The sequence below is a fragment of the Penicillium vulpinum genome, assembly GCF_028829585.1.
Source record: "Penicillium vulpinum strain IBT 29486 chromosome Unknown utg000001l_segment0_segment0, whole genome shotgun sequence".
Classification (NCBI taxonomy): Eukaryota; Fungi; Ascomycota; class Eurotiomycetes; order Eurotiales; family Aspergillaceae; genus Penicillium; species Penicillium vulpinum.
In genome coordinates this window covers 5798125-5809861 of record NW_026643241.1, presented here as the reverse complement: position 1 = coordinate 5809861, position 11737 = coordinate 5798125, and the positions used below count along the sequence as shown (strand labels likewise).

The window sequence follows — 11737 nt, the reverse complement described above, 5'->3', positions numbered from 1 at the left end:
CTAGGACGAAAAGATATTGACAAAATGTATATTAGCCTGTTCGAGCACCTCTGTTGAAATTGAAGCCACCTCTTCCACTTGCATCAGGGCCTCGAGGACTGCGCACCGGCTGCTGTGGAGCCTGAGTGTCAGAGCCGCTTCGCTCAACTTGTGGACGGCCACCTCTTTGTAGGAAGGGTGCATTTGACTTGACCGAAGTGGAGGGATCGTAGAGATGCCTAGACTTGCTTGAGGCCGACGAGGAATCTCTCTTCTGATGATCTCTTCCGCCCCCACGTCCTTTGCCTCTCCCTCTGCCCTCGCCTGTAGGAGTTTGACGAGGCGGGGTCGTACTGCCGGGCGACGAGGTACCCGAAGCTGTAGCAGACTGGCTTCCAAACAGACGTTCGCGGACTTCTTCGTACTTTCGCTGCTTCTCCTCCCGATTCTTCAATGCAATAGCATGGCGCTCCTCGGGCGTTAGCTGGGGCGGCCGGGTGTCATCATCTGAGTCGTCGTCTTCATCTAGTCCGAGTCGGCCAAGTCCGGCCGTTGCGGCACTAATTGTTCTCGAGGATGATGAATGTCTTGTCACAAGCTGAGGTTTCCGACTCAGCAGTGTAACTGCGGGTTTGAAGTCTTGCTTAAGGGGGACATCGGCGCGCGCTTCAACAAAGTGGAATGTTTCTGTGGATTCACTGCAACCCAGTTCAGTCTCTTGAAAATCCCACAGAAATGCGATAAGAGCTAGTTGGCAATTGAAACTTACGCTTCAGCCCATAACTGGCGGTTGAATTCCGCCTGTTCTGCCCTGCGTTGCGCCTTGGTCACCTTGGATGATACTTTCTTCTCAGACGGCGGGGTAGATCTGGAGTCGATTTTCTGTAAACGATGGCCATCAGCATGTCATTCATAGTTTGCAAGGATTGAGTAAACTTGAATAGCAGACTAGTGTCTGCACCAAGTGTCACATAATTCCCCAATATTACATACATCTGCTTGGTTTTCCCATGAATCTTCCCAGGCATCGGGAACTGCACCGGAGTTTGCGCTCATTGCACAGATAATGGTGAGTATGATTAAGAATAGAAAGGGTAATCAAAAACAAATATAATAAAAATATGTAGCCTAGTCACGAAGGCCAGCAATAATTCGTATGTTCATGCAGTATATAAGCTAGGGAAGAAAGAAGAAGAAAATTCATGCGAGACGGGCCACCGCCTGTCGACCGTTGATCTCTCCACTCCCCGCGCCTTGAAGTTTGAGAACTTTTGAAACTACAAATCGACCATCTAACACAATTTTTCTAATTCTCAGTCAACAATGGCGATTGGTAGGTTTTTCCTATTTCCTCAAAGCTATACGATGTAGCCGAGAGAGTACAGTGGGCCCGGCGATATCGATAGCGCTTTATACCCACATATGCACCCGCATCTTCTTCCTTACTACAAACTGCAAACCCGGGGTTACATCCATTAACAAAAGCGTCTTTTCAGACCCCAGAGACCCCGACGGTGACTCTACAATGACCTCCTCCGTCGACTCCATCCTTCCCGACGACGGCGCTAGAACCCGCGCCCGCACTCCAACCAGCGCCGCCCAAGCTTCCTCAGCTGGTATCGACGTATCGGAGCTTTCTCCTCCTGGCTCCCAGACAAAGCAAGAGGCTGGCACCTCTGTTGGGGATATTGGGACTGCGCTGGAACACAACGGAGGACAGACTGCAGAGAAGTTGGTTGAGTCGACTCTCGCGGCGTGGAAGAGCAAGCGTGCTCAGGACGAATACCAGCGTGCTATGGAGTATGTCATTGATAAAGACTTCAAGCTAGGTATGTGACTTCTTATCTCTATTGGGTCTATCTTGCGTTCTTGCGTTGTGTTTCATCCATGGATGTCTTTACAGTGTGCTGACTGGATACCTTGTGTTTAGATGAATTCGGGGACCCTTTTGATGAACGTGACTTGGCGGAGAAGTTGCTATGAGTCTCTGTATATCCGGAGGCCATCTGCCACCCGGGCAGCATATGATATGAATAATGAGATATGACTTGGTTCTTTAGCTTGCAGTTCTTTGGGTACATGTACGTTTGGTCTACAATAAGCTGGTAGTTTTTGCTCACCCGTGGGGAATATTATAGACGGAACTGATTCAGTTCACTGCCATACAGCGTAAAAAAAAAAGCCATTCTAGGCTCATTTCGTGCTATTTGGAAGCTTTATAAATGGCTTTGCGAGAGGGACATTCTATACCCGAACTTTAGGGAAATAGATCTGTGAGATGTAGCAAATACTCAGAGCCAATGTCAACCTGCTTTCTTCCCTAATTTTTCCGGTACTCTGGATTTTTGCAGTTGGCTGGTAGCTTGCTAATACCTTCGTTGGCTGAGATATACATCCGAGAGAGAGAGATATATATATATATATTACAAATTCTTCACTATTTGAGCTGTAGCAACGACCTTGGGATTGTGATTGAATTGTTAGGCATCAGGAGACTTCCAATGAGATTCTATACATTGGTGATCGCCATTATGTCCACGTTGGGCTCTCCCATGCAGCGGGTTGGCAGGGCAACGGCGGGTCAAAGGTCAACAAAGCAAAACCATAACGGCCCGCCTCATGGATTTCGCATCCATCACGACACTATCCGACATTTTACTGAGGGGCACGCCCAGTTGCATCCTTCGATTCGCATTTTTTTGGCATTATATTAGATACCTTGGATTACTTGATTTATCCAAACCACTTGAACATACTTTGTCGCCATCAAATTCCAACACCTTTGACACATTCCACGCGTGTCAATAAACATGGAGAACAATCCTCCCTCGCCGCAAGCATGGTATGTCAAATCTTTCTTTCTTTCTGCTTTTGAATTCAATGTTTGTTTTCTTTATATCAAAAAGATCATTCGCACCTCTCGCTCAGGGGTTTGGTCTCTTTTCCCCTTTATTTTGAGACAAGCCGCTATATAGATTTGACACTAACGCAAACTGCTTTATGCACCAGCAGCTCTACCAATCCTCCCACTGAAAGTTCCTTCAGTTTTACGCCTATCAAAGCCTTGAGTGCCTTGCCGCGACTGTGGGATCGCAAGCCTTCGACGCCTGTGCGGGCCGGAGACAAAACACGAAAGCTGTGGAAGCGCATTCGCTTTCCGTTTACTAGCATGAGTAATGCGACAGAGGGCAGACCCACGGGGATTGGCGCCTCCAAAAACTCGGATTATCAGCGTGGTGTGAAGCGCCAGTGTGTTGACCCCGCTGAGGCGGACCAAGAGACTGAGGCCGAGCAACGTGGCCGGTCTTTCCTTGAGACTAAATGGGAGATGCAGGCGTCTCGGAAAAGACGTAAGTTTCTTTCTTCCTGTGCAGGCTGTATACACATCACGCATCGCATTCCGTGCTAGTGCACTCAGAAAGACCTTTCATCTGATAGTTTGCAGGTAAAATGCCCGAATTCGATTTCAGCATTCACGACGAGGGCTCCCATGAGGTGTTTGGTTTTACTGCAAACCAACCTGAGGGAACAGCCAACGATGTTGTCGGCGATGTAGCTACGAATGCGTCACCCCAGCGTCTCAGTGATCTCTGGGCGACTTCCAAGACCCCGGTCTACAACGACGCTATGACTATGGACCTGGATCTTAAGGCATCCGACACAAAGACAGCGCATGATCTACAGTCTAGACCATCCAGCCAAGGCGTGCAGACTGTCATCGACAGTGCAGCAGAGGACAATAACAACGTTGTGTCCACTGCAGAGTCCGTGCAAGATATGACGCAAGAGCAGGAGATCAAGTTGGTGCGATCGGCATTGCGAAGCTCCCTAGATGGAGAAGATGCAGAGCTGCTCAACGACTTCCTGGTCAGGGCGAATGCGAAGCGGGCCGCCAAGGCCATGCATCCCGAAGATGTGAAATCGACGGAGATGTCTTCCAGCACGGAAGAGTCGCCAGAAATTGAATGCTCAACACCGCGATCACGCCGCGCGCTAGAGGAACTGACAACCAATTCACCTTCACCTGTCAAATTGCAATTCTCGCCTAGTAAATATGACGCCATGTGTGGTGCCGATGGTGCCGATGATCAAGAGGATATCATCCCCAAAGAGATCAAGGAAGACCAAGCTCCTTCCAGCCCTACGCATCGCAGAAGCACCCGTACCAAAGGCTCGAGCGCCCCCAACATGCGCAACACCATCTCACTTCGCCGAGCCAAAGGGACAGAATTTTTCCTACAGCGAACTGAGACCCAGCAGGTAGCTATGGCCACAAAGCGCAATACCCGGCTCAACAAAGGCAAATATATAACTCCCCTGGCCGCCCTGGAAGCTATGGCCCAACAGCCGAGCGAGGAGGAACTTCAGCCTGGTAATTCAAGTGAGGATTCAAATCACAACGACGCTAGCTCCCGTGGGCGGACAAAACCGCGAAAGCAAGTGTCATGGAATGAGGAACGCATGGCCGAGTATGAAGAGTACAGAGAACCAATGGACGAGCAGGAAAACGAAGAGGAGGGTAACCGATGCACGAATGACGTGGGGGTAACGCCTCGCCCGCGACCAGAAAGCAAGCGCTCAGCGAAGCCAGCAGAGTCTAGTCATCGCAGCAGCCGTAGCCAAACGCAAAAGGCAGGCGAGAATGCAGGCAGTGAGGCCGAGAATGGCCCAACCGCCCCGGCTACTGCACCTGCTACCGTAACCCCGCGCTCGCGCCGGGTGAGGCGTTTGGGCGACTCTGGAATCTTGGGGTCTGGAACTCCAGTTAAGACCGGGGGTCGCAGTACAAGCAAGCCTCCCGCAGCCTCGGCGCACGCCGTGGCTGCTGCCCCCTCCACACCCACCAAGGGCCGCCGCAAGCTTGCTCCCAAATCCCCCATCTCGTCCAAGCTTCCTGCACCAGCCTCCAAGAATGTCAATATTACCACCGATCAGCCTTTCGTCAGTGGCATTCCAACCCGCAGCTCAAAGAGCACAGACGATGGAGAGGGAAAGAGTATGCTTCAGATGAGCGCAGGGTGCACACCCAAGGCCCGGCGCGTTCGGTCGAGATCTTGATTATCACCGAGTATGGCGCGATTCTCATTGGATTATACGACTCTTATACCCTCCTCTAGCTGGTCTATGGTTCTTTTTATATCCCAGTTCACATTCTGACGCTCTTCAATTATCTGGGGAGTTGCTTGAGTTTTTAAGATACCAATTGCTTGTTTTTTCTTTTCATGTATGCATTGTTAATGAACTTGAAATTTTCCACTTCATCTTGATCAAGATAAGATCGTGTAACTGCACGGTTCACCTGCCCTATGCAGAATGACGTCTGTGCCGTTACGCCACGCTGCCCCTCCAACCTTCGGGGTTGAGGGACATTTCCAATCTTGGAAGGTTATCCTGTTCAATTTCTGATCATCTTCGGTTGTAATCAATATTCGCGCAGTCCTAGCTTATGCGCCTAGCCGTATTGACAAGCCCTAGGCTCGACGATATTGCGGGCAAAGCGTCAATTCCGTTGATGATCCCTCATGCCAGTGGCTTGCATAGAATTTTTTTTTTTAATTGAGTTACCTCCAATCATACCCTCCAATCATATAAAGTACATGTTGGTGGCTGCTGGTGGCTGCCAAGGTTCTAAGGTTGTTTCTCGTACTGATAGTTGATACATGCTGATCTCTTGTTTTGATATTTGCAAAGAGCAGAACGAGTCTGCAAGCAGGCTGCGTTGCAATTTGCAATGTCTTTCATACAATGATATAGTAGATGCAGTTGTATCTCATAATGGCATTCCACCTCGCATTGAAGACGTGTTGTACTACGAGTATATGTCCAATATGAATACTTAATCAGACTGCACGATCTCAACGCTGCAGCCCATCATTGCAGTATGCATATGCTGTAGATGCCACAAGCAGTCACCACCCTCCTTATTGCAGGCCAAGAAACAGGTTAACGAACTCCAACTATGATGTATTTGCACAGTCCCTGAAGTTCCTCCCCTATCGGCTCAATCGGGATCACCGATCTCAACACTCGGCATCCAAGAACCCGAACGAGAAGTCTCAAATAAAAAGTCAAAGAGTGTTTCATTACCAACGAAATGAGGCATTAAATCCCGGCAATACAAAGTAGTAGTCAATCCCGTCTCTGATCGGCCAAACGGAAGAGAAAAATTCCCTATAGGACTAGTGTAGCATACAATACATAGACACAACTCCGTACTCCATACTCCATCAGCATGGACCAATAGCAAATCAACACCAACGCACTAATCAACATTCAATGAACAAATTGTACAAAAGCAAACAGCCAACAACAGTGTGCTCTGACCACACCATCAAAAGACCATTACCCTATTCGGCCTTTCGGTGTTAACCACAATCAGTATTTCCTCTTATTCCAATATCCCATGGCCCGATTGGCACATCCGACATCTCCGACATCTCCCGGGCTAAACCGTAGTCAGCAACGCTAGAACCCGATGTGGTAAGCTCGAGAACGCTAAGCCCCTTAAGTGGCGCAGGGGGTTCCGAGAGCCACAAGTCAACGCGAGATGACATCGTCCGCAGGGCTCGGAGCACACTGCTCCTATTTTGTTGCATAGAAATGCTATCCGCTTTTTTAAAGTTTTATTTTTGAATATTGGGACAATCATTGTATGTTGTATGTAGTATAGAATTAATTTATACGACGGTTGTATGTTGTAATGTTTTTTGGCCGCTTTTGTAATCACTGGTTTTTCGATTAAGGGGCTAGTCAGGTACAGTGTAACGCTACGGGTGCTTTTTTTTTTTGGAGAGATTTATACGTTGCTTATTGGTTGATCCTAGTAGGCTATATGATTGTAACAAAGTACATACTACTCCGTACTTCAGGGTCCTTTAGTTTGCAAATTTTGTGGGAGGTTCGCTTTTGGTTTTATGTTCTGTTATATTCTTACCATTGTTCTTTTTACATAATATTGCAATCTTACCTATTCCTGGTTGGTTTCAACTCGACTCGTTCATTGGATGTAGGCAGTATTGATAGGTGGATCTTGGCGGGGGGTTAGACCTACGGAAGGAAGGCTGTGGCAGCCGGTGTAAGAGATTAGGTGACTTAGTACCCGGATCAAATGCAAGCGGCTCAAAAAGAAACCCGAGTTATACCTTGTACAATGTACGGCTGAAACATAGTATAGTAAGATCCATGGTATGTCCAATTCATCTAACAGAGTTCGTAGTCCGTTCATTTAATCATTTCTACCCAAAATTCCCGTTTTGGGAGGTATTATTTTTTGTCTTTTTGTAAATTGGTCAAGACAAAATCTAAAGGGACAGCCCCTCGGCAGTCTCCTCGGGCCAGACATCGTAGCCAAAGGTATCGCGCATGTTGACGAAGCGGCAGTGGCGGCCCTTGGCCACCTCATTGACAGCCTCGAAGTCGGCATCGCTGAGCTCAATGCTCTTGAAGTTGGACTCAATGCGCTTGGGGTTGGAGCTCTTAGGGAGAACACTGTAACCACGGCGCAGACCCCAGGCAATCAGAACTTGAGCAAGGGTGTTGCCGCCCTTCTCGGCAACGGCGTTCAGGGTCTTGTTCTCGCTGACCCGCTCGCCCGTTGTGGGGACCTGGTTCTGCGAACCAAGAGGCGAGTAGGCCTGGGGCAGGATGTTGTGATCGAAGCAGTACTGTACCAGCTCGTTGTTGGGCAGGAAGGGGTGGATCTCAATCTGGTTGACCATGGGCTGGACCTTGGCGAACTTGGCCATGGCCTCAAGCTGGGGGATGGTCCAGTTGGACACACCGATGGCCCTGGCCTTGCCATCGGCATACAGCTTCTCCATGGCGCGCCATGTCTCCTCGGGGTTCTCAGTCAACTCCTTAAGGATCACGTACTAGAATTGTGTTAGTTGGGAGCTGCTCGTGTGCTCAATTGCGGGGTAAAGCTGGCTTTCTCTTACCTTTCCATCGGGACCAATCTTGGGCTTCTCCTGACCATCCTTCTCAGCAGCAATGGGCCAGTGGATGAGGAAGAGGTCAACATAGTCGAGCTTCAGACGCTCGAGGGAGTTGTTGATGGACCAGAGGACGTCATCGTAACGGTGCAGGTGGTTCCAGACCTTGGTGGTCACGAAGATGTCCGAACGCTTGACGGAGGGATTGGCCTTGAGGAAATCACGGATGCCATCACCAACCTCATCCTCATTGAGGTAGAACCAGGCACAGTCGAGGTGACGGTAGCCTGTGTTGAGGGCAGCAGTAACGGCGGCGTAGGTCTCGCCCTTGGAGCCCTCGCTGGCGAAGGTACCGAAGCCAACGGCAGGAATGGTCACGCCGTTGTTCAATGTGAAAGTCTTTCCAGATGACATGATTGTAATGTGATTTGAATGTAGTCAAAGAGTAGAAAGAGGGAAAGATACGAGGTCTTAGAAGATAAAGATAGAAGAGTGGGGGAAGCTAGAGAGCGATGACGATGGTTGAAAGTGGGGTTGGAGGGGTTAAGAGGGGCAGGACAATCCGGGAATGGAAATTATTATATAATTTGGTTAATTTCAATTGACAATTGAATTTTTTGAATTGCAATGCAATACGGAGTAGTAGTATTGCAGTGCAGATATACAAATATACATACATATACTGCAATTTAGCCTGACTTTCTTTTTTTATATATGTCGATCAGAAACCCTGACTCTTATAAAAGAACCTAGTCATTCAATTAAAGAAAATAATAAATGAAAATGAAAATGAAAAAAAAAGAAATACATAAATACATAAATACATAAATATGTAAATATGTAAGAAATATTAAATGAAAAGTACTAAAAAAATTAAAAAAAATAATCAAATACTGCAAAAGTGTAAAATTACCACTAGTAACTTTCAAAAACTCCATTGCCATGACATCACCAAGCAAAACGGTAATGAGCGTTTTGAGCTGATCGTCATCGGCTCCATCGATCTCATGTCGGGTCCACGGGCGAACCTGCACTTCAGTCCAATCGTCCGTCCATCTCAGGTCTCCTTCCTACCCACTCGGCGTGTTGTGTTGCTTCATACTCGGCCCAGCAAGTCGGGTCCTATCCAATCAGCGCCTTTCTGATTCAATTCGGCCACGGGAAGTAGAACATCCCGTGTACTGGGTACATGGCGAGACATGGTGTCAGCCACAATGACGCAGGTACCCTGTACAAGCTTGTCTAATTGCAAGAAAATGGGCCTTATATCTTGCCAAATGATGACGATAATTCCTAGGGATGATACCCGGTGAGTGGATCCCTCGTAACCTCAATGGCAAAATACCAATTTCGTTTGTCCATTGAGGTCCGGTATCAGATAGGGCTTGTATATATACTCTCCTGAACTCCCTCCTTTGCCATCTTGATTCCTTATCAGCCATTTTTCATTCTCCAGCTTTTTTTTCACTTCAATTCTTCCCTTTTAAAAAAGAGTCAATCCAGTGACTTCCTAAGTAGAAGCTCACTCATCCTTCTACTTCCTCTCCATTCAATACTTTCATCATGGCTCGCTTCGAGGACTCTGATTTCGCAGTCGATGCGGCTGCCCAAGACCCCCGCGCACAGGGTTCCCACGGTGCTCTCTCGCCCCGGGACCGCGCTCCTAGCTCCGGCCTCGCCATCCCCTCGTCAAGCGGTAACACCGTCGAGATCCCCGCCACTCGCAGCGCTATCAGTGATGCCGCTCAATTTATGCACAACCTGAGCTTGTCTCCCTCCATGAAGGACCGCCGGGGCTCGCGCAATTCCTTCGGCACTTCACTCCCCATTCCCCGCTCCCCCCGCATGTCCCGCCTCTCATCTGTGCAGCGCGGTGCTCCTTCAGTCTCCCGGGACATCTTGGCTTCCCAGGTCCAGGATATTAACAAGGAGAAGACTGCCAAGGCCAAGAACATGGCCTTCGCTTTCGACATCGATGGTGTGCTGGCACACGGTAACCACGCCATTGAGGAGGCCAAGGTCGCCCTGAAGATGCTTAACGGCGACAACGAGCTTGGCATCCGCATTCCTCACATTCTCCTCACCAACGGTGGTGGTAAGACCGAGGAGGCTCGCTGCGCTCAGCTCTCCGAGATCCTCGAGCAGCCCATCTCCACCGACCAGTTCATTCAATCGCACACTCCCATGCAGGCCTTGGCTGAGTACTACGAAACCGTTCTGGTCCTTGGTGGTGAAGGTTTCAAGATTCGCGAGGTTGCCGAGAACTACGGTTTCAAGACTGTCGTTCACCCCAAGGATCTCCTCGCCTGGGACCCCTCCATTTCTCCCTGGGCTACTCTCACCGATGCGGAGCGCGCCGAGGCCAAGCCCCGTGATTTCTCCCAGATGAAGTTCGATGCCATCATGGTCTTCGCCGATTCCCGTGACTACCAGACCGATTTCCAGGTCATTATGGATTTGTTGCTCGCCGAGGACGGCAAGCTCATGACCAAGGCCAAGGACCCCGTCGCCACCCGCATTCCCATCTACTTCTCTCAGGGTGATCTTCTCATGCCCACCGAGCACAAGGGTCTCCCCCGTCTCACCCAGGGTGCCTTCCGTATCTCCGTTGAGGCCCAGTACAAGACTCTCACCGGTGTCGACCTTGAGCGTGTGGTCTACGGTAAGCCCGAACGTGCTACCTACACCTACGCCGATGAGGTGTTGAAGGCTTGGATGGAGGAGCTCCACGGTGTTTCCCGTCTGCCCGAGAACGTCTACATGGTCGGTGACAACCCCGCCTCCGATATCATCGGTGGAAATATGTACGGCTGGAACACTTGCTTGGTCCGCACTGGTGTCTTCCAGGGTAAGGAGGGCGAGAACGACCCCAACAGCCCTGCCAACTTCGGTGTCTTCAACAACGTCCTCGAGGCCGTCAAGGCTGCCGTTGCCAAGGAACTCGGTGCCGATTTCAAGCTCAAGTGGAACCCCAAGGTCAACCCTGTCACTCACGGTGATGGTGCCTCTGCCATTGAGTAAAGAGACAATTGATTGGTCACTCCCGATTCTTTCACGCTGCAACGAAACACAAAAAACATGTGATACTGGGCTTGGGAAGATCTAGAAGATCTCCCTCCGTGGCGTTTTCCTATCTTTTTCTATGTCGTGTCATTTCATAGACTTATTTTCCTTTCTTTTTCACCGTTTTTTTTTATGCATGTGGCCCTTGAATTTTGGCCTTTTGAAGATTTTCGGTTCTGGGCTTTAGGACTTTCGATATCCTCCAACGTCGATTTGCATTATCGACTTGAGAAAAGACTGAGATTTATATTCTACTTTCTACAATAAGGATGGTCGGTGATTTCGACCTGGTATTTTTTTATTTTTTCCCCTTCCGTTTTAGACTGGATTCCTACATCTTATGTGCCATGACCTGAAGAAGCTTTTGGCTTTTTGTTCTTTTTTACACATTTCCGCATGCAGTTATATCCCCAAGATTCCAATACCAAGCCATGCAATTCTTATTGATGTCATCAGTCGACTCTCTTGAGTAAATCTTCGTGTCGTTCCAGGGGTCCAAGTCTAAAAGGGCAGTCATTGACGACATGATGTATCATCCCTTAGAACATAACTAGACCTCTGATACGGTAGTTTCTAGTATTTTCCACGTTTATATCGCCAGGCCATCCATGGATGCGTATAATATTCTTCGAGAATTGAATTTTACAACTAGAATCTGAGGACCTGAGAAATTGACGCCAAAAACGGCCGCCTTTCCACCCGTAACTACCCACATGAAAAAGAATGGTAGATCGCAGGACTCCGGTGACCATGGCATTAGAATG

The 11737-nt window shown here is 48.9% G+C and overlaps 6 protein-coding genes across 6 annotated transcripts; 3 read left to right on the top strand and 3 right to left on the bottom strand.

Moving 5' to 3' along the window:
• Window positions 1–31: 31 nt before the first annotated feature.
• N7479_002073 (uncharacterized protein) lies at window positions 32–1035 on the bottom strand (the record flags this gene model as incomplete). Its single annotated transcript, XM_057249770.1, has 3 exons — window positions 32–677; window positions 749–861; window positions 973–1035. The coding sequence occupies 3 exons, from the start codon at window positions 1033–1035 to the stop codon at window positions 32–34; spliced, it is 822 nt and encodes a 273-aa protein (XP_057114202.1).
• Window positions 1036–1504: 469 nt separating this feature from the next.
• N7479_002072 (uncharacterized protein) lies at window positions 1505–1962 on the top strand (the record flags this gene model as incomplete). Its single annotated transcript, XM_057249769.1, has 2 exons — window positions 1505–1808; window positions 1910–1962. 2 exons carry the CDS (start codon window positions 1505–1507, stop codon window positions 1960–1962), a joined length of 357 nt encoding a protein of 118 aa, XP_057114201.1.
• An 827-nt stretch (window positions 1963–2789) lies between these two features.
• Window positions 2790–5037, top strand: N7479_002071 (uncharacterized protein; the record flags this gene model as incomplete). Its single annotated transcript, XM_057249768.1, has 3 exons — window positions 2790–2821; window positions 2989–3329; window positions 3425–5037. The coding sequence occupies 3 exons, from the start codon at window positions 2790–2792 to the stop codon at window positions 5035–5037; spliced, it is 1986 nt and encodes a 661-aa protein (XP_057114200.1).
• Window positions 5038–7280: 2243 nt separating this feature from the next.
• gldB (putative glycerol dehydrogenase (GldB)) lies at window positions 7281–8324 on the bottom strand (the record flags this gene model as incomplete). The annotated part of the gene is made up of 2 exons (XM_057249767.1): window positions 7281–7850; window positions 7917–8324. The coding sequence occupies 2 exons, from the start codon at window positions 8322–8324 to the stop codon at window positions 7281–7283; spliced, it is 978 nt and encodes a 325-aa protein (XP_057114199.1).
• Window positions 8325–8760: 436 nt separating this feature from the next.
• Window positions 8761–9111, bottom strand: N7479_002069 (uncharacterized protein; the record flags this gene model as incomplete). The annotated part of the gene is made up of 3 exons (XM_057249766.1): window positions 8761–8774; window positions 8824–8980; window positions 9013–9111. 3 exons carry the CDS (start codon window positions 9109–9111, stop codon window positions 8761–8763), a joined length of 270 nt encoding a protein of 89 aa, XP_057114198.1.
• A 362-nt stretch (window positions 9112–9473) lies between these two features.
• On the top strand, window positions 9474–10931 carry N7479_002068 (phosphatidyl synthase; the record flags this gene model as incomplete). The annotated part of the gene is made up of 1 exon (XM_057249765.1): window positions 9474–10931. The coding sequence occupies one exon, from the start codon at window positions 9474–9476 to the stop codon at window positions 10929–10931; it is 1458 nt and encodes a 485-aa protein (XP_057114197.1).
• Between the last annotated feature and the right edge of the window lie 806 nt (window positions 10932–11737).